We start from the raw sequence: 23,164 nt of genomic DNA on the forward strand, positions 1-23,164 counted from the left end.
TTTCCTCTCGACTTTTAAGGAAGAGCAACAGATTTTACCGATTTAGTTAAACTTAAGCGGTTTCCATGATAAATAAGACGGTATCTCAAGAAAAAAAATAGATGTGTCCGAGTCGGTTGACCTGTCAAGAACATAATTTTCAATAAATCATGAAGTTGGACTCATCATTAACTGGAAATTTAAAAAATTATAATGACATTTCACTTTTTCTTTAAACTCACCCTCAAAAAGAGGGCACGATTTTTTTTTGATCGCGCACAACTTAATTAGAATTTTTAAAGCATTGATAGGAACTTCAATTATGCAAAATAAAGCTGAATCTCTATCCCAGGACACTGTAACTCCTAAAATAAACAAATCCACCTGTGTGTTTTGGTTCCACTTTCCCTGTCGAATTCGAAATACGTTACCTGAATCGCCCACTAAATTGAGTTAATTCCACCCCCACCCCGCCCGGTTCCTATTTAGTAAAATTCTTAAAACTAGTTAAATAACGGTCTTGGAGAGAAGAATCTCTCAGGGAGGGAGAGAGACCAAAAAAGATGTCCTTTTACGTGGACGACGCGTTATATTTGTAACCTTTCCGGTCATAATTGGGGAGATGACAGGAGGTGCTAAACAGAGAACATCTGGCAGAGACGTTTCTTTTCAGCCAGAGAACTAAAATGGAGTAAAACGGAAATGTTTATATGTTAAAAGTCCGGGCAAAACCCAAGTTGGAGAACGCAAGAACTTAAAAGACCCAAATTCTTCCTGTCATGCTCAATCCAGTGTCCCACACAGATCCTCCACACAAAAGCCTCGGCATGGACTGTATTGTGAAGTGCTGTGAGGGACTCTGATCGGCTGAATTAAAAGGGTCCCGTGTTCCCCCCCATCCACCCACCCCCTGAACCCGCCATATTTCGCGTTGTCAGTCACCAAGCCTCCCACCTCGGTCTCCACACAGGGGTGAGTCGATCCCCGCACAGGACGGGCACGGCCTCAATCACACACCGCTGACAGATGCCACATCACCCCGCCTTACCTGAAAGGTCCACCGAGCCGACAGAGAGTGGCCGTTAAACTCGTCTTGCCGAACCAAAACGACGCACTGCAATCTCCAGCACCACGTAAATACACAAACACTCCTGAGGTATCCGATCGCGCCGCCGCGTTAACTGCGATTTCCAACTCAACTCAGCGACGAAGCCGAACAAAGAGGATATCCTACCGCACGGGGTTTTTCCTCTCTCTCCCCCCCCCCAAATAAAAGGGTTTTTCTTTTAGTTGTGGTCACACTGTGGGATCTGTTGCTATCTCGGCGGACGATTGACTCCCCTTCTTTGGAAAATGGCGGCGACGGAACGTCGTTCTACGGGGTTTACGGGGGAGTGTGGAAGGGCGGAGAGCCCCGCGCGCATGCGCACAAAGCACCGGGGGAGGGGGGGGGCCAGCCTTTGCTCGCTTGGCCTTCCGTTTTTGGCTGGAGTGGCATCGCGTGGAAGGAAATTTCTACCCCGATTTAAAGTGGCGCCCTGTTGTGGTGCGAGGTGAAACGGTGGCAGGCGCGTGGCCGGCAAGCGCGTGCGATGCTCATTTTGCTGCTCGGCGTCATGTGGGGTTGTGCGCGGGCTTGGATAAAATGGCGCATCTTCCAGTCGAAAAAAATAGACGGAACGTTACGTGTTTAATGGACTTCGGCGAGTGATTTCTTCCTCGTTTCACCATTGGTTGCGGGGCCCTGTTTGGGCCAGAGATTGGCTGTTCATGACGTGATTGGGTGCTGCATGCAAGGTGGAGCCCCGCGCACGGCCAGTTCTTCTGAGGACGGCGGTCCTCGGCGTGGGCGCCATTACAAGACGGAGTCGGGCGCGCGAACGTGACGGGATCCTACTGGCGGAAATGTTGTCTGGTCGCCCTCGGGAGGGAGACTCTGACTCCACACCTGCTCTCTCCAGGGGCGCCCAAGACCGAGCGCAAAGTGGAGTCGTAATGCTCGTTTGCCGTCGGGTCTTTAAAGCTGCGTCAAAACAAGATGGCGACGGTGGTCGCCGCGGCCGCTGGCCCACGTGATCGGGATGCCTCCTGCATCATGAGGTTGTGGGGGCTCATTAATAATTTTTCACCACGTTTACGGGTCACTTGAGTAAGTTGGTGATCAGACTCGTTGCACCGTTCGGAAAACTTGACCTGGTCTCGCCTCGTTTGCATCCCGAAAGATGACTCCGCCCGATGCGAAAGTTCAGGCTTTCTCTTTTGTTGGAGAATCCTTTTTTTTTGCAATAAATGTTGATCTAACTTTTAATGCTGTCAACTCTATGCCGTGATTGCAATAGGCAGTAACGTGGTTGGGTGGGACAAAGAATGCTTGCCTGCGTTGCATGTCATTTCTCGATGTATTATAAGCAACCCCCACTTTGTAAAGCCGTTTTCCATTGCAAGATTAGTAAGTGCTTTAGTTTGGAAAGGTCTTTGACCTGGAAAGGTTAACTGTTTCTCTTTCTGTCGATGCTGCTCATTTATTTTCGGTTTAATTGGCCTCTCCTTGCACTAACGCGGCCAGAAGCCTTTTTTTTTTAATTTATGCAAATAAAAATTTGGATCAACCAAATAATTTATCTGTAGTTGAAGGGTGGGTGATGAATATCACTGGTCATGGTGCTTGTAATGATTAAAAATTATTTGTAGTTTACACAAATTGTCAGAACAGGCCACAATGTAAATATTACTAAAGGGTTTGTGAAATTTGAAGATGTAGGTTTAACTACATAATAAATTAGTATTACATTATTCAAATTGATGTTGCAAGAGTTGAATAGCTACAGATATATCTTGAATGGTAATGTTGACTTTTATTGTCCATGGCCTATTTAGGTACATTAAAAACTGATTTTTTTTTATATGTAGGCAGTTAAAATCATGAAAAATTGAATAGATGCAATAAATCTGAATTAGTTACTATTGAAATATTTTGGCCATGACTGTTTTGGACATCACCTCAGTTGAGGTGGATGAAAGGAATGTGTGAGAGCCATGGGATGCTTGACAAGCCTGGTGGGTGCCCTTACATTAGTTTAAATGACTTTTTTAAATCTTCGAAACTATATGCTGTCTTGAACGTTGCTTCTCTTAACATCCTCATCACCTCCATTCTAAGTTGGTGTGGCAGTTCTATTTTCCCCAAGTAGATTTGATGGGCCCTCATTAAAGGCTTTGACCAGGGTATTCAAGAAATTTTGTTTCAGACATATGAATGATGTAGCCTGTCCATTAGAACTGGTTGTGCTTCGTTAGGGCTTGTACGCTGTGAGAGGATACCGCCACTGACGTATCTATCCTGCAAATGAAGTTGAAACATTTCAGATAATGCGTGGATGGTGCATTATTTCTCTATAAACTACACAAGGTTTATTACTATGATTATGACCATGAGTTGATGCTGGTTTTGAAGTTGTGGCATTTAAATGCTTCCTCAATCAAATTGCATAATCAAGTCTTTACTGAGATATGACTGCAAAAGTATGGATGTTAATCCATTTTTTCAAATGTCTTGGTTGTTGGACCAGCTAAGTACCATTTGTTAACTTTTGGGGTTTCCTATACTTTAGTGAATCTATGATTTGGAGCATATACATTCTGAAAATATACGTACACATGGAGAATAATTGAGTTGTGATTTTATTTTTCACTCCAATTGAGATGTTATGTTTCACCATTGTCATGGAGATGAGCTGTTTCAATTAGAAAGTTCAAGAGGGCAAAGAAACTACTAAAGAAGATTTTGGTGTAATAAAATCTAGTGAATCCCCATTCCTCACTAGGATTGGGTCACTTCTGGACTCATTGGTTAGATCACAATTGAGTGCCAATAGCTATTAGTTTTTGGGTGTATTTATATTTAATAAAAGCATTTCATGAATGCAGAAAGAAAGATGTAAATTTGTACTTAGACAGAATCTACATTGATTCTGATGTTTATAGATATAAAAAAAAGTCTTGATGTTTTTGATGGATTTCCCTTGTGGAGAACCTGCATTTCGTCCACAAGAGAGTAGTAGTGGAAGGAAAGTATTCTGCCTGGAGGTCGGTGACTAGTGTCCTGCTCTTTGTGATTTTTTTTTTTCTTACATATATGACCTGGATGAAGAGGCGGAAGGATGGGTCAGTAAATTTGCAGATGACACGAAGGCTGGAGGAGTTGTGGATGGAACTGAAGGTTGTCGAAGGTTACAAGAATATACAGACAGGATGCAGAGCTGAGCAGAAAGATGGCAGATGGAATTCAATCTGGTTAAGTGTGAGGTAATGCATTTTGGAAGGATAAACCAGAAGGGTGGGTGGAGGGGTAATGGTCAGTTACTTAAGAGTGTGGACGAACAGAGTAGCTTTGGGGTGCAAATCCGTATATCCCTCAAGGTTGCCGCATGGGTTGATAGGATAGTTAACAGTGGGATGCTGAGCTTCATTAATAGGGGGAATGAGTTTAGGAGTAAAGACATCATGTTGCAACTACACATCCATGGCGAGATCACACTTGGAATATTGTGTTCAGTTCTGGTCACCTCCTATCAAGGATCTGGAAGCTATGGAGAGAATGCAGAGGAGATTTAACAGGATGTTGCCTGGATTGGAAATAAGTTTTATGAGGCAAGGTTAGCAGAGCTGGGACTTTCACTTTAGAGTGTAGAAGGATGAGAGGAGATGATAGAGGTCAACAAGATTCTGAGAGGCATAGGGAGGAGGCCATTTCAGATAGCCCAAAAGTTGGGATGCAAAGGCGTAGAAACTGCCAAAATGCCGATCGACCTCCCTCTCTGAATGTGCGGAGTCAGTCTTTGAGCCACATAATCCAACCCCTCTCCGAGAGAGAGATAATCTCTGCAGTGCAGCCCTCGACCAATTGATCTGAAGTAGGCAGCTCTTTTTGGGGTGGGCTGATGATGCCGTCAGCCCGCGACCCATCTCCCCTCTTACCCCTCTCCTTCCAAGTCAGGCTGTCAGTGGCGGCTGGGACAGCCACACCGGGGACGGCCGTTGCTCTGCCGCATTTTGTGCTGCAGAGAACAGCCCCGAAGGCCGAAGCGGCGTATTGATAACGGGTGGCGCTATGGCACCAGTCGGCCCACTTCCACGTGGATCTTGAGGGCGCTACGAGGTGCCTCTCCTTTGAATGGGACGTGGGAGCAGCCCTTTTGGGCTGCAGTCTGAATGGTAAGTTCCAGATTTTTGATCTGCCCCGTAGCCGGTCTTCAGGCAGAGGCTTGAACTGAAGTGGCCTAGGGTGGACAGCCTGCACCTGTTTTCCAGGGCTGGAATGGCAAACACTAGAGGGCATATGCACTAAATTTGGAGATAAACTTAGGGGAGACATCGGCGGTAAGTTTTTTAAGAGTTGTGGGTGCCTGGAATGCCTTGCCTGAGATGGTGGTGGAGGATGAAATATTAAGGGCATTTAAGAGGCTCTTAGTCAGGCACATGGATGAAGGAAAAATAGATGGTTACATGGTAGGGTGGGTTTAGTACTTTTTTTAAAGGATATATGGGTCGGCACAACATCAAAGGTCAACATCAGGGTTCTATGTTCTCTGTTCTATCCCACTCTGTTCTGTTGCGCGACTTAACACAAGTTTGAAGAACAATGGTTTGATATCCAGCAAGGTACTTTTTGTTGCCTTTTCGACTCGAGGAAATTAGCAGATTTGATGTGCTTTATAATTGTGTAATTCACAATTATAAATGTGAATTTATAATTCACACTGGTCAATTGGCTGGCCTTCAGTCTTTTTTTTGGCTTGATTCTGCTCAAATATGAATACAGCCTTTTCTGCTGGGCATGTTCCAATTGCACTGTAATTGTCCCATGTGACTTGGGCTTGCCTTATCACAGATTTTCTCTGTAATACCCTTTTTTTAAAAAAAAAAGCCTGAGGTGATCATTGTTTATCTTTGCTATCTAACCTGTTGAGTGCCTTATACTTTTTTTCGAGGTATATTTTACATAAGCGTGAAATTCGTTCTACAAATTAATACTTGATTTTAATTAAACTGGTTTTGTTTTTTTTATATAGAGTTAATTTTTAAAATGAATTTGAGAACTTATCTATTTGGGTTGAGCCTGTAATTAGGTTGTTGGAAATTTTTGTACAAAATTAAAATTCTTCAGAAATGGATGGAGAATAAATGAAGACATTTCTACGTGTATATTTTATGCTTCTTTCGAGTCTTCAATTTCAGTTTCTGAAATGTAAGCCTAAATGGGGAGAAACAATGATGAAATTAGCATCGTTAGGCAAATCAACTTGTTTGGCCATGTAGTAATTTTGAAGACTTGCAGATAAGTGGAATGGAAAGAAATCATTGGGTGCAGCACTTTTTCTAAGAGATTGCAATGTTAAGAATGTTTTGGTTAGTGGCAGTGAGATTGAATTGTTTATTGTCATTAGGTACTGTGAAAAGATTTGATTTGAATGCCATCCAGCCAAGTCAAGGACAATAGGTAGTGTAATAAAGTGTGGTACGACAGTACGCCAGTACAGAGTACAATCTTACAAAAAGTCCAAGGATATAAAAGTACATTTAAGACAGTGCAAGGGCATCTTTTACCAGTGATTAAAAGTCTGACAGCAGGAAAGAAATCCTGTGAATAAAGATGTTTGTTTTTCCACGCTCAAATTTGCCTGACAGAAGTTGGGGGGGTTGAGAGAATGGGTAAAGTTGGGATTGGAAAGAATAGAGAATTGGAGAAGAATGGAATGGGGATCTCTTATTTATAAAATGCACATTGGTACAACTTTGTTTAAGGTTGCAAAAGTTAAGGTGTTAAAGGTTTGTCTGCTGAAAATCTTGGTCATTTTGGGGGGAGAATATTGCATTGGAAGACTGTATAATTTGAGGATCAAGTGTTCAGTGAATTAAGTGGTAAGATGATTTGTACTCTTTAGAAGTGACTTCATTGGAATGTACAAGATGTTGAAAGATTTTTTAAAGTACAGAATTGGCCATGAGCCTGTTTAACTGCTGTAGAGATATGAAACCAAATAGCATTTATGTACAAAATTTCACAAATTGAAATAGGTGTTTACTCTTTTATCCAGTCACTATAACTGTGGCTCTTTATCTTCCAAAATTGTCAATTTAAAAAATCTTGGTAAAGGACACTATTAGTATGAACTGTCTGACTCCAACTGCTGTCTTAAACTGACCTCCAATACATGGTTGTATGAGTGGTACTTTTTAATGGAGTTGTTCAGAGTGCCTTAATACTGGTTGCTTTTCAATTTCATTTGAAATTGCATATTGTGCTACTAGTTCAGGACTCTTGCATCCAAATTTAATAAAGATCACCTTGATTCTGTTAATTTAATGTAGAATATGTTGATGTAGTCACTGAAGAACGAGAGTGGAAAAAAAAAATTCAAATAACTAACTCTGAGCTATAAACTTGAGCATGTTTAATGTTTTAATTACATAAGACACTTAATTTTTTCTGGAATCTCTAAAAAGTATAAAAACTACTGATACTTGATCAGACTTGGTAATTTTGTTATCTTAATGCAAATCCTTTCTTCAAGTGACATTTTAGAAAATGTCACCTGCTGGAGAATATTTGGAATTGAAATAGCAAGGTATAAATGTGGACATTGGTCACAATTTCTACTTTGGCTTAATTTCCAGAGATGTAGGCAGTCAAATGTATGGAATTATAAAAGGGAATTTGAATTATTTTTGGATAAGGTTGTATTTGTAATAGTTGCAGTGTTTTCTCATAACATGAAATGTGGCAGAATATTTTGTCTGAAATTGCAAGGAGAAAATAGCTAAAATCTAAGCTATTTATCGGCAATTCTTTTAGAAGTGTCATTCAACGTTCCTACAGCATACTATTCTAAAATCCACAATCGGGGCTATCCTGGAAGGCCTAATGTTTCCACCTGCTCTTGTCTCCTCATAACTTGAACATATTTTCTTCCCTTGTCCAGACCATTCCTCTTTCTATCTGGGGTACCTTCAATGCCCACCACAAATTTGACAACTTCAAAACCCTGGCCCCAACCATCTCATCTTCACTATGGATGGTTGGCTTCTTTAGGCTTCCAACCCCCATCAAGAAAGTTAGTCTTCCACTTGGAACAACATTCTGACCATTTTCCCTCCTCCAACACTCATCTGTCTGTCCCCCCCCCCCCAAAAAAAAATTCCTTGGGAATTCACTGGGCCATGTTCCCATACTTAGTTTACTGAAAAATATACCACAATGCCACATGCTAAAAATGAAACCAATGGACCAGAAGCAGATGGTTCAGCATCACAACTCACAAGGGTTCCAGGTTATCATTTTTGATTTATTCTGTCTTTAAATGCCTATCTGCATCTCTTGAATATTTATGGAACAATTCAACACAGGACACTAAAGGTCCCTTGGCACATAATGAACTGATTGAATATTTGTAGTCATATGAAAATTAAATATTGAAAGCATTCTTGTGCTGTTTACACTTCATTCCATACCTGTTTGTTTTTCATGAGGCATATCACCTTTTCTGCCTCCTGCTGGTAGCCTCAATAAGATGACCTTTGCATGTACATGAGGCAGCAAACCTTTTATCTATAGCTGAAGTTGATGCTTCTGTAATTTATTTTCCCAGATTTTTTTTGTTTCTCAGACATGGTCATTTATTATGAATATTATTTGTCAAGACTGCATTAATACAGTTTGACAACCTGAGACAAATGTGAGAAGAGTAGTGAATATGGGACTCGAGGTGTTGTATTTCAATGCACAACTTAAAAAGCAGTTAGGAATTGGCATGTATGACATTATAGTTGTAATGGAGACATAGCTGAAGGAGGATCACAGCTGGGAGCTAAACTTCCAAGAATGCATATCCTATTTAAAAAAAACAGGCAGGAGGTGGCTCTTAGTTTTGAAAACAAAATTAAATCCTGAGCGAGAAGGGACATAGAATCAGAGAACGTAGAATCTTTGAAACTAGAAGGGTGAAAAGATGTGATTGGAATAGTATGCAGGCATCAAAATATTAACCAAGATGTAGGATGCAAATTTTGAGTTGGAAACAGCATGTAAAACAACGCAGTGTTGTAGGGTACTTCAATACACAGATCGAATGGGAAAAGCTGGTCTGTGCTGGATCCTAAGAGAAGACATTTGTGGAATGCCCAAGATGAGGCTTTTTAGACCAGCTTGTGGGTGAGCCTACTAGGAAAAAGGCAGTTCTGAATTTGGTGCTGTGCAATGGAACTGGATTTGATTATATAAAGGAACATTTGAAGTAGTGATCATAATTTGATAGAATTTGTCCTCCAGTCTGAAAGTGAGGGTTAAAATTGATGTAAATATAGAGGTTTGAGAGAAGAGTCGGCTATTTGATTGGAAGGAGGCCCAAGCAGCAGTTTCTGGGTGTAATTGAGAAGACATAGGATTGCTTCTTCAGAAAATCATTAAAAAAGGGTGAGGCAACTGGCTATCAAGAAAAATGAAAGACAGCAGTAAAGTAAGAGCATATAGTATTGTAAGAAATTTGCAGGAAGCTGGAGGACTGGGGAGCTTTTTAAAAACCAACAGACAGCAATAAAAAAAGCATTAAGGATAGAAAGGATAAAATATGAAAGTAAGCGAGCCAGTAACACAAAGACCAATGAAGTTTTCAGATACGAGAAAGGATGACAAGAGTGACCATTAGACTGTTGGAAAATGACACGAGAGGTGGTAATGGGGACTCGTGTCGGGCTGCGGACTGCTGGAGACTGGGTTGAACTGGCCGGAGGAATACCAGGTATCGGAACCGGGACGTGAGGGGGTGCCGAAGAATTGAGGTTCAGATCTGGAGCTTAGGTCACCGATGGTTTGGACTGGACTCTGTGTGTCTGCGGAAGCATTGGAGATGAATCTACGGAGACTCTTTTGCTTCTTTCTCTTGACTGTAAGAAATGTAAGAGGCACTTAAGCAATTTTGGCCAGTAGCGAACATGTCTGCCTTGCCGCAGGCAAAAATAAATTTCATGTAATTGGATGTGGTTTTATTACTATGACAATAAATTGAATCTTGAAATTCAAGAACTTTGAGTAGCTCATTTTTTTTTGTATTTGAAGTGGCCAGTTCAGTTCTTGGTCATCCATCTGAAATATAGGCTCATTTTTCTCTTTTTTCATCACCAGGGCTCTTGATCTGCTGGAACTTCCTACAGCTCTGCTTTGTCTTTCTGTACTTTCAATCAGACCACAGGTTCAGTATTTTTAACTAATTTTTCTCATCTTTTGCCCTAGTTAAGGAGCAGATAGGTGATAGGGGCCATGTAACATTACTGGTAAATGAAGGATATTTGGCTACATTAAAGAACTGGAGTGAGTGAATGATTGTTCCCACCCCCCCCAGAACTGATAGTAACTTTAAATTTCTACATTCACTATTTAAATCTATGAAAAAGTTGAACAATTCTGATTTGGTGGTTTATCCTAGAAAGTCCAAACATTCCTTTAAGTGCTTGACAGTTGGATATTGTGAGGATTTTGACCAGAAACTAAGGGAAGAGTTGTGTAATCTTTCATAAATTTATAATCCAATTGAAACTGGTATAAATTGCACTGACTCTGATCTCCCACCACCAAATATAAAGGAATTCTGAATGCCATTGTAACCTAGTGGGACAGTCGGGGGTAGAAGTACAGAGACTGTTATCCTTTGGAGGCTGGAGAGATGGTTAGGAGAATTAATGCAAAATTGTACAATCATTAACTTTCCCTCTTCACAAAAAATGTCAACATACTGAATTGGACAGCCATAAATTCATAACATTACTTTACTTTCAACAGAAAATGCTGAAAAACAGACATTCAGTAAAGAACAGTGTGATCCAATTTTCTTAGCAGTAGATATATTTTAAAAATCATGCATAAGCTTGAAGGTTAATTTACTAATGTTTTGTTATACACCTTAATTAACATTTCTGAAGTCTAGAAGTGGTCTGTAACTAGTCCAGTACTTGCTCTGCATTACTAAATCAAATTTGATGATGAATTTGTCACAACTTCCAGAAGAGTTTGGGGGGGAAAAATTGTAATTAAAGAATTGAAAGTCTGCATGACATTCTGGAAACTTGCTTTTGGAAGAAACATGATTTTGAATGTTTGTAACACTGATAAATGACTCCAAAAGCCTCTGCTTTTTTTTGGCAGTTGTCTTGACAGTTGGGTAAAAAGAATAGTTAAAATAGAAGCTACTTTTTGAATTTTACAAGTTTTAAATGATTTTAAAATGCAGCTTGTTGTCACTTTATTTCAGTCCTTTTGGATAATGAAAATCCAAAAATTGTTAAGAATTGTCTAATTTATCCTTCACCCCAGTTGAAGGAATGTGTTTGTAAATATAGATTTGAAGCTTGGATAAAACATTCATGTTAGCAAATTTTATTTTCCTTCCATATAGATCCACATTTATGTCTAGTATTATGTGGGTATACAATGTGGCACTCTGGTAGAAGATGAGGCATGAATTCTAGTTTTTGATTCCCCTAAAAGAAAACTGCTTGTGATCAAATTGTCTTGAACATGAGAGCAGTTTTACATAGCACAAGGACAAAACACCAACATTTCTTTATAGATGTCACTGTAACAATATACATAAAAAGCACACAGGTAAATGGCACACACAAAACCTGCAGTTTAGAAGCATTAAAAAAAGGGTGTTTTGACACAAATGTTAACATGTTCATAATCTGAGCAGGGAAAGGGTTTTCATATACTGTTTATAGTCTGAAGTTTGCAACATGGTTTAATTATTTTATGATTGCAATTTTCTATCCATACTTGTTTGGCCCTGCTTGCCATCACATTGATGGATGGGCCATATATCTAGTGGTACTGATTCCCATTGAACAGCTGAAAGAACAATTATTTAGTCTCCATAATGTGGGTCAGTTCCTTTCTTGTAATCAAATCTATTTAGGACATAGTTCTTATATTGATCCTGATTTTTTTTAAAGTCTATTGTTTGAGAGATTGTTCACTTTTTTTTTTAGATTGAATGTTTTGAGGGTAGGCCCAGATTGTTAACACCTAATTTTTTTTGGGGAGGGGGAGTGGTTGGCAGGGAGATAATATTTCAGTGTGTGGGCTCCAGACTTTATGATCAGGCATATGGGCTTTTAGCATAATACTTGATTATATGTAGTTTTAAAGGCGCTCAAATATAATATGGCTAACATTAAGACTTTTTTAAAATCCTAGAAATGCTTTATGAAGGGTGATCATTGCAAATTGTCTTGTACAAAGCTTCATAGGTGGTTAACTTAGAATACAATTGGTGATTAACTTGAACAAAGAACCACTTTAATCTTTCATAAGTTAAGTAATATTTGTCAAACAGCACAAATCCAGTAATATACATTTTCACAATACATTGAGGTAGGCTGATCTCTAAGTTGGTGTTTTTAAAGCAGAAATAAGACAAATCACCAGAGACCAATACTAGAATTCAGTATAGTTACAGAAACATTGAGTGACAAACAACTACCTTGTATGAGACCTACTGAGATGTGATGGAAAATACATTCCTTTTTGTGATATTAGAAGCCATTAGATTACATAAATACACCATGAAGTTAATCTGATAATTGTAACTATACAAAATTGGATGACGAAAGGAGAGCAGAACCCTAGATTTCAAACTTTCATCTGTTGATTTTTTTTTGTTGGCTGCACATGTATAAAATATTCACAGCACAGCTAAACTGTTCATTAAGTACCTCCTCTGGAGGTAGGTATTTATTCTCTTATTCTAGAAGGAAGTTTTTTCTGCAAATTCTAGACTCCTAACTCAAAACAAAGTAAATATAATCTCTTGAAATCAAGTTGATGCCATCCTTGCAAATCCACTGTTCCAGTCTTCAACCTGCAACAGTTAACTCCATATTTTGTCAAATTGCAGGAATAGATGACGAATCTTCTGTGGAACTTCCTTTTTTTGGTGTGGATAAAATGTGGTATCTTTAATTACCTGAAATAGCACCAAAAAATTAAGATTGGTTATCATAAGATGCAAATGTGAATTGATTGTGTAGTTACTGAAATGTACAATAACATTGGGTTTGGGAATCAAATGCAAGGACTTGGAACTCTTTGGTGGGGGGGGGGGGGGGGTGGTGAAATCAAATATTCCCATAACTATCTTTGCTTTAGAAGTTATTTTAACAATTCATTGTAGAAACTCCAAGAGCCTTTTTTGCAGATGCAAGATGCTGCTACCACCTTATTCGAGTGGAGAAACCAGTACAAAAAGTTTGTTTTCTCAATATTTCTCAGTCACCATTATCTGAATCTTTTCATAATTACAAATTGGGATTGAAAATGGCCATCAAAAATAATTGATATTCAGTAATTATTAATTTTAATTGAATATGGAGAAAGAGGAGCATATTGAATTGGGTGATACCATCCATGATCTCACACAAAAGTTTTCGTGGATCACTGCCATTCTACTGTACATATTTTCAAATACCTACCTTAAGCGTTTCCATCATCTGAAAAACAAGGAAATAAAATATTATTGGTGGTCATCACATGAACTGCACTCTCCCTTCATTGTACTTTACAAGATACCTGGAGCAGATTTTCAAGCAGTAACAATGTCATTGGTATTTCAAAGCAGCAGGGCTTCAAGGATGTTGATAAGCAGAACAAACCACGTTAATCATCTGGGTTCAAAAATCTTTTGAACTTGCATTTTAAATATATAATTTATTAGGTGTATATGGATAACATAAGAACATATTTTTTATGAAGGTATTTTTTAAAAATTGTAAAATAAGCTTGTAATAATTCCTGACGTCTTGCAGGTTTGGTGAATAAAGATGAACTTTCTATCATTGTATGGATTTCATTTTTTTAAAAATTGTGGAGGTGAAGGACAGAAGCCACAACACTTTCCAGATCTCAGTATTTAGCTGCTTGCTTAACATCAGAAGTTGCTGTCCAACCTTAACTTCTCTTTGAGTATTGGCACAAAATCTAGTCATTTTCTTTATTGTTGTGAATTGATGTTGCATTTTGCAAAGGCTAATATACCTAGATAATTACAATGCACGAGGATCAGTACAACACTCGAACAAGCCCTTCAACCCACCTTTTTTTGCACTGACCATGATAGGAATTTAAACAATTTCATTCACCGGGACTTGGTCTGTGTGTTTGCCTACTTCTCTTAACTGTTGCCGTCAATACCTGCTCTACTACTAACCCCAGCAGCGAATAGCAGGCCACTACCACTGTATACATTTAAACATCACCCCTCTCACTTTAAATCATTGTTCTTGGCCTTTGATATTTCCCCTCAGCCAATGCTCCAGAGAAAACAATCCAATCATCATTGCGTGGTGACCCCCCCCCCCCCATGTGGCCGAACCAGTTTTGAACAATTATAACATGCTTATCTATCTTTTATGTTCCTAAGGGTCATGCATTTACTGTGTACTTTTTCTTTCAATTAACCTCACACTTGACTGCATTTCTGTCTGCCATTTCTCCACCCAAATTTCCAATTGATCTGCTGAACCCTTTAACAATCTTCCTTGTGAACCAAAACAATTTTCACATCTGCATTATCAATCAAAATCATTACATATCACATTCTGATATCCTAGCACTGATCCATCCAGAACGGTGCTGATTACAGATCTCCACTCAGGAAAATACTCCTAACTACTCTTCAAAGAAGTTAATTTTAGAGTCAATATGAATGGAATCACTGAAAATGAGTGCCTTTGGAATGCACATGCAAGGATTCCTGAAGGCAGCAGAACAGGTAGATAAGGATTCTTAAACACACTGCTGGAGGAACTTTGGGGGCCAAGCAGTATCAGTGGAAGAAAAAGAATGCTCCACCTTTTATGCCAAAGTCCTTTATGAAGATTCAAGTTATAGCATCTGCAGAATTTTATTTGTTAAATGTTTTAAAACATTCTAGCTTGTAGATTCACATTTAATAACATTTGATCATGTAGGCAGTTATTTAACAAAAATATAGATCCATGACCTGCAACTTAGATTTCCCAGTCTGCTTACATCTGCCAAGCAATACACCACCTATCCCAGTGGTTCCCAACTGATGGGCCAGAGTGACTTCCCAACTCACTGAGGTCATGTTTTCCTCCTCCCGGGTGACCTTGGTGGGGTAATGAGCAATCTGCCATTGAGGTCATTTCAATATATGCAGCTTGGCACTCGGTTCCTATCAGAACTCGACGTGATTCAGAAGAATGTGTTCTTCAGTGTATCCTTGCGGAATTTTTTGTTATTTTAAAAGTCTTAAGTACTTTAAATTTGATAAAATGTGTTTCTTGAGAGCTGCCTTTGACGTTTATTTCTCAGTCATTGATTGCCACTAGTGGGCCATACCATAGGCCAGGAGCCAGGTGAGCCTCAGACTGAAAAAAGTAGAGAACTACTGACCTATCCCAAACAAATCAGCACAAACCTGGCCACTAAAGCCATAATTTGTACGTTTTCATCAACAGACATCACATGAAGCTTGATATTATCTGGGGCAATGTAAAGGATAGCTAAATCAAAACTGTATCTTGCAATGCAACTGAATGAGCTTGGTCTGGGAGTTACGAGTCCCACCTGATATGGCACTAAAATTTTCTTCGGAAGAAATTGCTGAAGATGCATTTTGTGATTCACACAAGTCATCTGCACAACAATATGTATTTATTTCAAGTTCTAATCAGTTCCTTATTAAACTCTAATGCTCAAAATGGAAAGCAAAGTTTTATTGCCAAGTCTATCAATAATTACGATCATAAAATTCATGGATTCATATTTGAATACTGGTGCTTCCTACTTCTGATGGTCTGACTTACGATTTTTGAATTTATGATCACTAAAATCTCAATCTGTTCCTGCGCTTACAATAATGTGGTCCACTACTCTGGGTGATGGCAGCATCGTGTATAGCATACTTCAAACATGCTTTCAACTGTGTACGTTAATGGTTTTTTCAGTGTGGAATAAAGGTACTCAAAATTTAATTATTAAGAAAATGGTAGGTGCAGTATTCTTTCTTGACATGAATTTTTTCAACTTATGGTTTTTCTGGAATGCAAACCCATTGTAAATTGAGGAGCACCTGTATAGAACATTACAGCACAGTACAGGCTGTAGATATACCTTTTATTAAAAAAACCCTCCCTACCTCATAACCCTCTATTTTCCTGTCATCCTTGTGCCTAAGTCTCAATGCCCCTATTAAATTTTTAACTAACAGGCCACTTTGGCCCAAGAGCCCGTTCTGCCCAATTACACCCAATATACCTACAATCTCCAATTTGATTTCCATGGTGGGAGGAAACCAAAGCCCCCAGGGAAAACCCTCACAGATAAGGGGAGAAAGTACAAACTCCTTACAGACAGCACAGGATTTGAACCTTGGTCCCGACCGTGAGCACTGTAGCAATGTTGTGCTAACCGTACCGTCTAATAATTGTGAAGTATTGTTTCAATCTCCACCACCACCCTGGCATTGCATTCCAAGCACCCACAACTCTTTAAAAAAAAAATCATCATATACAGTGTTAGGGACAAAGACACTTTTTTCCTTTATCTGCCCCTGTATTCCAGTTTTAATACAATGTTTGGGACAAAGACACTTTTACCTGGCCCTGTACTCCAGTTTTAAATGTGTAATCAAACAATTTACACGTAATTAAAGTGCTTACTGCTGATTTTATTCAAGGTTATATGTATACATTTTGGTTTGACCACATTAAAAATTACATCACTTTTTATACATTTTCCCCTCATTTCAGGTTGGGACTTTTGGATTTGCAGGTTTTTGTGATTACTCGGGTATGTTTAATTGCTTCATTGGCACAGTTATAAGAGAGCTAGCCTTGCTTTTGATCACCCTTGGAGTCTGTAGTTGCCATTTTCAACATGAGGACCAGAGTTATGTCAATGAAAGTCAAAGAAGCCATTATGAAGCTGAAAAACAAGGATAAAACAGTAAGAGACATTTCCTAAACCTTAAGCTACCAAAATCATCAGTTTGGGGAACATCATTAAGAAAAAGCACACTGATGAGCTCAGTAATTGCAAAAGGACTGGTATTTCAAGGAAGGCTTCCATTGCTGTCAGAAGAATTCTCATCATCATGAAAACAATTTCCCAAATGTATGTCTGACATATCAGAAACACACCAGGTGGCAGGTTTGGATATGTTAATGACTACTGTACACAGAAGCCTTCATGTTCAGAAATAATACAAGATGTAAACCACAGAAAGGATGGCCAGATTATAGTTTGCCCAGAAGTATTTAAAAGAGCCGACAAAAAATGGAAAAAAAGCCTGTATCAGAGTGATGGCAAGAGTAACGAGTGGAGGTGTAAAGGAATTGTCCTGGATCCAAAGGTATGCCAGTGGTTTTCAAACTTTCTTTCCAATCACATACCACCTTAGGTAATCCCATACGAATCGTAGAGCATAGGGAATATTTAAAGTGGAATATGAGTGGAAAGAAAAAGTTTGAAAACCACTGACCTATGCTTGCAGTGTAGTTTCTGTATTTCTGTTCATTCAGTCTTCATCAACATGTCCACACATGTCTCCTGAAGAGTGTTTCTGATCTGTCAGACATAAGTTTAGGGATTTGTCTTCATTTTGATGAGAATTCTGTAATCAGCAGTGGAAGGAATACCAATCACTTTGTTATTACTGAACTCACCAGTACAATCTTCTTAATGATGTTCCCCAAACTGATGATTTTGGCATTCTTAAGGTTTGGGTGGTGTCTCTTACCCTTTGATTCTTGTTTTACAGCCTCTTAATGGCTTCTTAGATGTTCATAAGCACAACTCTGGTCCTCATGTTGAAAAATGGCAACTACAGACTCCAAAGGTGATCTAACGCTAAGAAACAAGTCGAGCTCTCATTTACCTGCACCAATGAAGCAATTAAACATACCTGACTAATCACAGACACCTGTCAAGCCAAATGTCCCAAACATTACAGTGCCCTGGAATGAGGGGATGATGTATAAAAAGTGCTGTGATTTCTGTAAGGTCAAACCACAATGTATGCAAATAACCTTGAATAAAATCTGGAATGTGCATTTTAATTACACGTGAATTGTTTGATTCCAAATTTAAAACTGTGGAGCATAAGGACAAATAAAAAAATAAGTGTCCTTGTCCCAAACATTATGGAGAGCACTGTATACTGGCACATGACCTGGAATTTCCACCAAAAATGTAGGTTTTGAGCTATACCTCTGCTGTATAAGATGACCACCCCCCACCAACCAAAGTCTGGCACTGACCAGTGGAGTGATGCTATCACAATATTTTATTATCAAATTACCCTGTAATGGTTTTAATGTTATTAGCATATTTTAAAATAAACCACAGCAGTTCGACTGGGCAGATGGACCCTGCAGGGCAGCACTGAGACTTTGTTGCTAACTGATAGGACTCGCACAAGATTGGGCTAATTCATGGATGTCACTGCCTGACGCAGTGAACTTTAATGTTTTTCCCAATGCTATGGAATTGAGGAAGTATGGGTATATCCCATTTTAAAATACTTTAATAACGAAAATTCGCTTTTATGAAGAAACATATGTTCGTTTTTACGAAAAGTTTTTCACTTCTACAAAAAAAGCGGCCAGTGGAGCTTCACAGAGCGGCTGGTGGGGTGTCAAAATTTGCTGTCTTCCCGATTCTGGTGAATGAAACTACACAGTACATACATTATTTCTACTTTATACAGGCTGTATATTTATCATTTAATTCCTGCTTTTACTATATATTTGTGTTAATTTAGATTTAGTGGGCTAATTCTTGGGTCTGGAACACTCCAAAAAAAATTCCCATATAAATCAATAGTATTTTGCTTTATGCCATTTTGGCTTATGAAAAGTTCTGTAGGAACGCGCTAGTTTCGTAAAGCAGGGTGTACCTGTACCCAGACCATGGTTTTCCCTGTTGAACGTGCAATTCCCCTCAATGCACACGCAATTCAAGAGGCCCCGGAATGGAGACAAGCCAGAAATGGTACATGTGGTTTTTGTAAACATCACATCTGCAAATAAGCTTCTTTTTGCTATTGCCATTTGCATGGAAGTAAGCCCGGTTGTCAGCACAAGGAAGGTGGTAGAATGTGACTTGGGTCTGACTGACAGGATGGGGATAGGATATGGAGTGGAGGTAGAAGATGGCAGTGGTGTTGAGACTTCGCTGTCTAGGTTTAGACTTTATATTTGGTGTATAAGATTACCCCTGATTTTGAGGTGACATTCCTGATGTCTCCCCTAAACCTTCCTCCCTTCACTTTGTACAGATGTCCTCTGGTGTTTGCTTCTCCTGCCTTGGGGAAAAAGCTGCTGGCTGCCCTTAGCTATGCCTCTCATAACCTTGTAGAATTACATTAAGTCTCCGCTCATCCTTCCTCACTCCACAGATTAAAGCCTGGCTCTTCTAACCTTGTTTCATAAGACATATTTTCCATCAAGGAAACATTCTGGTCAATCTCTGCACCCTCTCCATAGCTTCCAAATAGTTCCTGAACACAATATTTTTAAATGTGGGCTCATCAGAGATTTATAGAGCTACAACATCACCTCACAACTTCTGAACTCAATTCTCCATCTAATGAAGCCAAGTCTTCTATAGGCCGCCTCAACTATCCTACCAACTTGTGCAGCAACCTTTGAGAGATCTATGGATTTGGACCCCATGTTCTTCCACACTTTTAAGTACCCTATCATTAACCATCCATCTCTACCTTCAAGTTTGACCTTCCAAAATCCATCAGCTCATACTTATCCTGTTTGAATTCCATCTGCCACATTTCCCCAAACTCTTCATTCTGTCTATATCCTGTTGTAACTTAAGACAACCTTCAACACTATCCACAACTTCTCCAACCTTTGTACTATCCACAAACTTCACTGACCAATTTGTCTACATTTTCATCCAGGTCATTTATATTCTGGACATTTTGAAACAATTCAACCAATTAATGCATTTATAGATCTATTATCATTCAAGGTTAAGCAAGATGAGGTTTAGATCTGGGCATTAGAGGAATGAGTAAAATCAACCATGAGTTAAATATTTAATAGACTCTCAAATAAAGGAGCTTCATAATTCAATATTGTTTGAAATGACTCAGAAAAATCATACCTTTGCCATCCACTTTGAAGTCATCTGGCAGTAAACCATCTTGCCTGTTGCCTAGGACGAATGCCAGAAATGAAAGGATGAGAGCATCTAGGATTCCAATAATTGCCAGAATGTAGGCCCAGCGAACAGAGCAGGCACCAAGTGTGTACTTGTCTGTTTTTTCCCCACACATGCGTTTTACTTCATCTGAATCCCAGCCATCTGGGAAGATCATGCAGCCCAAGATCAAGCAGCCAGCTGAAAAGCAAATCAGAAAGTAATGAATGAAAGCCTATCACAAATATTGGTAATTGTAACCTTTAGAAGAATACAACCACACTGATGTCAAACCTGTTAAATATCAACACTGTTTTCAGTTTACAAACTTACAGCATCCACAGATTTTTGTTCCAATTTTGTACTTGAGATAAATACACATCACCTGGAAGTTGCACTTCAAGCCAGACATCATCCTGACTTTCACAGGAGTTTGCAGAGGTTTGGTGTGTCATCTAAAACCTTGGAAAACTTTTACAGATGTTTAGTGGAAAGTGCTGACCAGCTGCATCATGGCCTGGTACCCCTCAGTGGAAAGCCCTGAAAAAGGTAGTGGACACAGTCCAGTATATAACAAGCAAAACTCTCCCCACCCAGAAGAAAATCTTCATGGAATGCTGTCGTTGGAGAGCAACACTAATCATCAAGGATCCACACCATGCTCTGTTTTTGAGGCTGCCATCAGAAAAAAGGTATTGGTACAAGTTTTTTTTATATATATGTTTTCTTGAGTACAATTTTTTGCACTACTGTTAAGTAGAAATTCTGCCTGGACTGAGAATTTCAGGGTTGTATGTGATGTACTCTGACAATAATTTTGAACTTTCAAATATTTCACTGTGGCCGGATCAGAATCCTGGAATTCCTCCCTAATAAATTACAGATAAATAGCAATAGCAGACAATTTTTAAACATCGTGGTAAAGTTGGTAGTGCAATAGTGTACAATTTATAAAGACCATGGTAAAAAGCAATGGTGGATCTGACTTCCCAGATGGCCTTGCAGCAGAGAAACCCCTCTATGATTGCTCTGTGCATTAAGCCACGCATACAGCCCTTTCCCTGCTGCACAGAATTCTGGGAGGTCAGGTCCGCCATTGCTTTCCCCACACTTTATAAATTGTGCGCTATTACGCTACCAACTTTCCCACACTATCTAAATTGTGCGCTATTACGCTACCAACTTCCCCACACTGTATAAATTGTGCGCTATTACGCTACCAACTTCCCCACACTGTATAACTTGTGCGCTATTACGCTACCAACTTCCCCACACTGTATAACTTGTGCGCTATTACACTACCAACTTTCCCATGCTGTATAAATTGTGTGGTATAGCGCTACAAACTTTCCCATGGTTTTTATAATTGTGCGCTGCAGCACTACCAACTTTCCAATGCTGTTTAAAAATTGTCTGCTATTGGTATTTATTGCTCACATTTTCCCACAGTCCCGTATAAAGGCTTATATAGGTCAGCACAATCACTGGGGCTGAAGGGCTTGACTGTGGTGCACATAAAGCTTGATTATGTTATAATTAGGCATGATTAATTTTGTTCAAATATAAGAGCATAATATGTTGATCAGGATTTAGGGCAGGTCCACCATCACTTGTCACCAGTAGAAGGTAAAACAGTCCTAACCCCAGGGATGGCTCCTTGCAAGTGTCCCAGTCAAGTGTGAAAAGCTAAACCCCATTCCTATCCCAGGACAATGAACGGCCAATTTAGTGGGATGCAAGTGTGAAAGGATCTTGAGATTGCAACATGATTTTAATCAGCTAATTAAATGAGCAGGGCAAAGGCAGATTGCACAGCAGAGCATGGGGTGGAGATGTTGCCTGGAATGGAATGTTTGAGTTACGAGGAGAGACTGGATAGGTTGGGTTTGTCATAAGAGGAATAGATGGTAAGAAATATTTCCCCATGGCATAGGTATCTAAAATCAGATGTATGGTGAAGAACGGTTTAGAGCGAATCAGGAAAACATTTCACTGAGGGTGGATGGAATTTGAAATGCACATGCTGGAGATAGATATTCACACAGAATTAAAGTTGATTTAAGGCAAGTTCTTGAAGGGCTAAGGCATAGATGATTGCAGAGCAAGTACTGGTAAATTGATTGGTATTGGTAGGTGTTTGGTAGTCAGCATCATAATGGTGAGCTGACAGGCCTGATTCTGTGCTGTCTGACTAAAAAATTCAAAGATGTATCAAATCTATTTAAAATAAAACCATTTAGCAAACATATCACAAAATTTCAAACAATCCAAATACATATGGTATTTTATAGAAAAGAAAAAAGTAATGAAATACAAAAGAAAGAAAAACCTCCTATTAATCCCCCACTACCTCCCCCAACCCGTACAAAATTTAAAAAAAGAAAAAGAGGGACAAGAAAACCACAACAGGAGTACTTCACTTTCCGATACTTTTAAACATGTAAATATTTATAGAAACCTATAAGAGAAAGGGTATGTTCCAGATTCATTTAAATTTTAATATGAGCAGTTTGTAAATATGGGCTCCATATTTTACAAAATGTATGATATTTATCTCTTAAATTATAAGTAATTTTCTCAAAGTGGAAAACAACTCTGAACTTCTGCATGCGATTTATCCATTCCCAAATCAGTATCTGACTTTCAAGTTATAGCAATACATTTTCTAGCTATTGTCAAGGCAATTTGAACAAATTTTTTATTTAGATTTAATCCTTCTATTTTCCCAGTGAAAATAACATTGGATCTTGTAGGAATCTTACTCCAGTTATTTGTTCTAATATATTACCCATTTCAAGCCAAAAATGTTTAATTGTGAAACACTGCCAATTTGAATGCAAAAAAAATACCAAATGTATCAAATTAAATGCAAATCTCAATAAGAGCTTTGGATCTTATCCAGGACGGATAAGAACTTCTCAGTCACAACAATAAGCTAGAGACTAGTTGAGA

At 39.0% G+C, this 23,164-nt stretch overlaps 2 protein-coding genes and 1 long non-coding RNA gene across 4 annotated transcripts in view; 1 reads left to right on the forward strand and 2 right to left on the reverse strand.

The window, feature by feature from the left end:
- kmt2e (lysine (K)-specific methyltransferase 2E) overlaps positions 1–2,010 on the reverse strand; it is a 120,762-nt gene extending 118,752 nt beyond the window's left edge. Inside the window, 1 exon segment of the mRNA XM_069908245.1 lies at positions 1,028–2,010. The gene's annotated coding sequence lies outside the window, so the exon portion shown is untranslated.
- Positions 1,423–23,164, forward strand: part of LOC138748330 (uncharacterized) — a 72,507-nt gene continuing 50,765 nt past the window's right edge. Inside the window, exon 1 of the long non-coding RNA XR_011347938.1 lies at positions 1,423–10,226. This is a non-coding gene — a long non-coding RNA (uncharacterized lncRNA). The remainder of the gene's footprint in view (positions 10,227–23,164) is intronic.
- lhfpl3 (LHFPL tetraspan subfamily member 3) overlaps positions 10,815–23,164 on the reverse strand; it is an 83,993-nt gene continuing 71,643 nt past the window's right edge. Inside the window, exons 4-6 of one of the 2 annotated variants that reach the window (XM_069908311.1) lie at positions 20,177–20,413; positions 13,501–13,518; positions 10,815–12,995 (exon numbers count right to left, since the gene is read on the reverse strand). In XM_069908311.1, the coding sequence (XP_069764412.1) occupies positions 13,502–13,518; positions 20,177–20,413 (254 nt within the window). In that variant the 3' untranslated portion in view covers positions 10,815–12,995; position 13,501. The remainder of the gene's footprint in view (positions 12,996–13,500; positions 13,519–20,176; positions 20,414–23,164) is intronic. The other variant, XM_069908312.1, reaches the window with a different exon arrangement.

This window comes from Narcine bancroftii, chromosome 13, assembly GCF_036971445.1.
Source record: "Narcine bancroftii isolate sNarBan1 chromosome 13, sNarBan1.hap1, whole genome shotgun sequence".
In the NCBI taxonomy this organism is placed as follows: Eukaryota; Metazoa; Chordata; class Chondrichthyes; order Torpediniformes; family Narcinidae; genus Narcine; species Narcine bancroftii.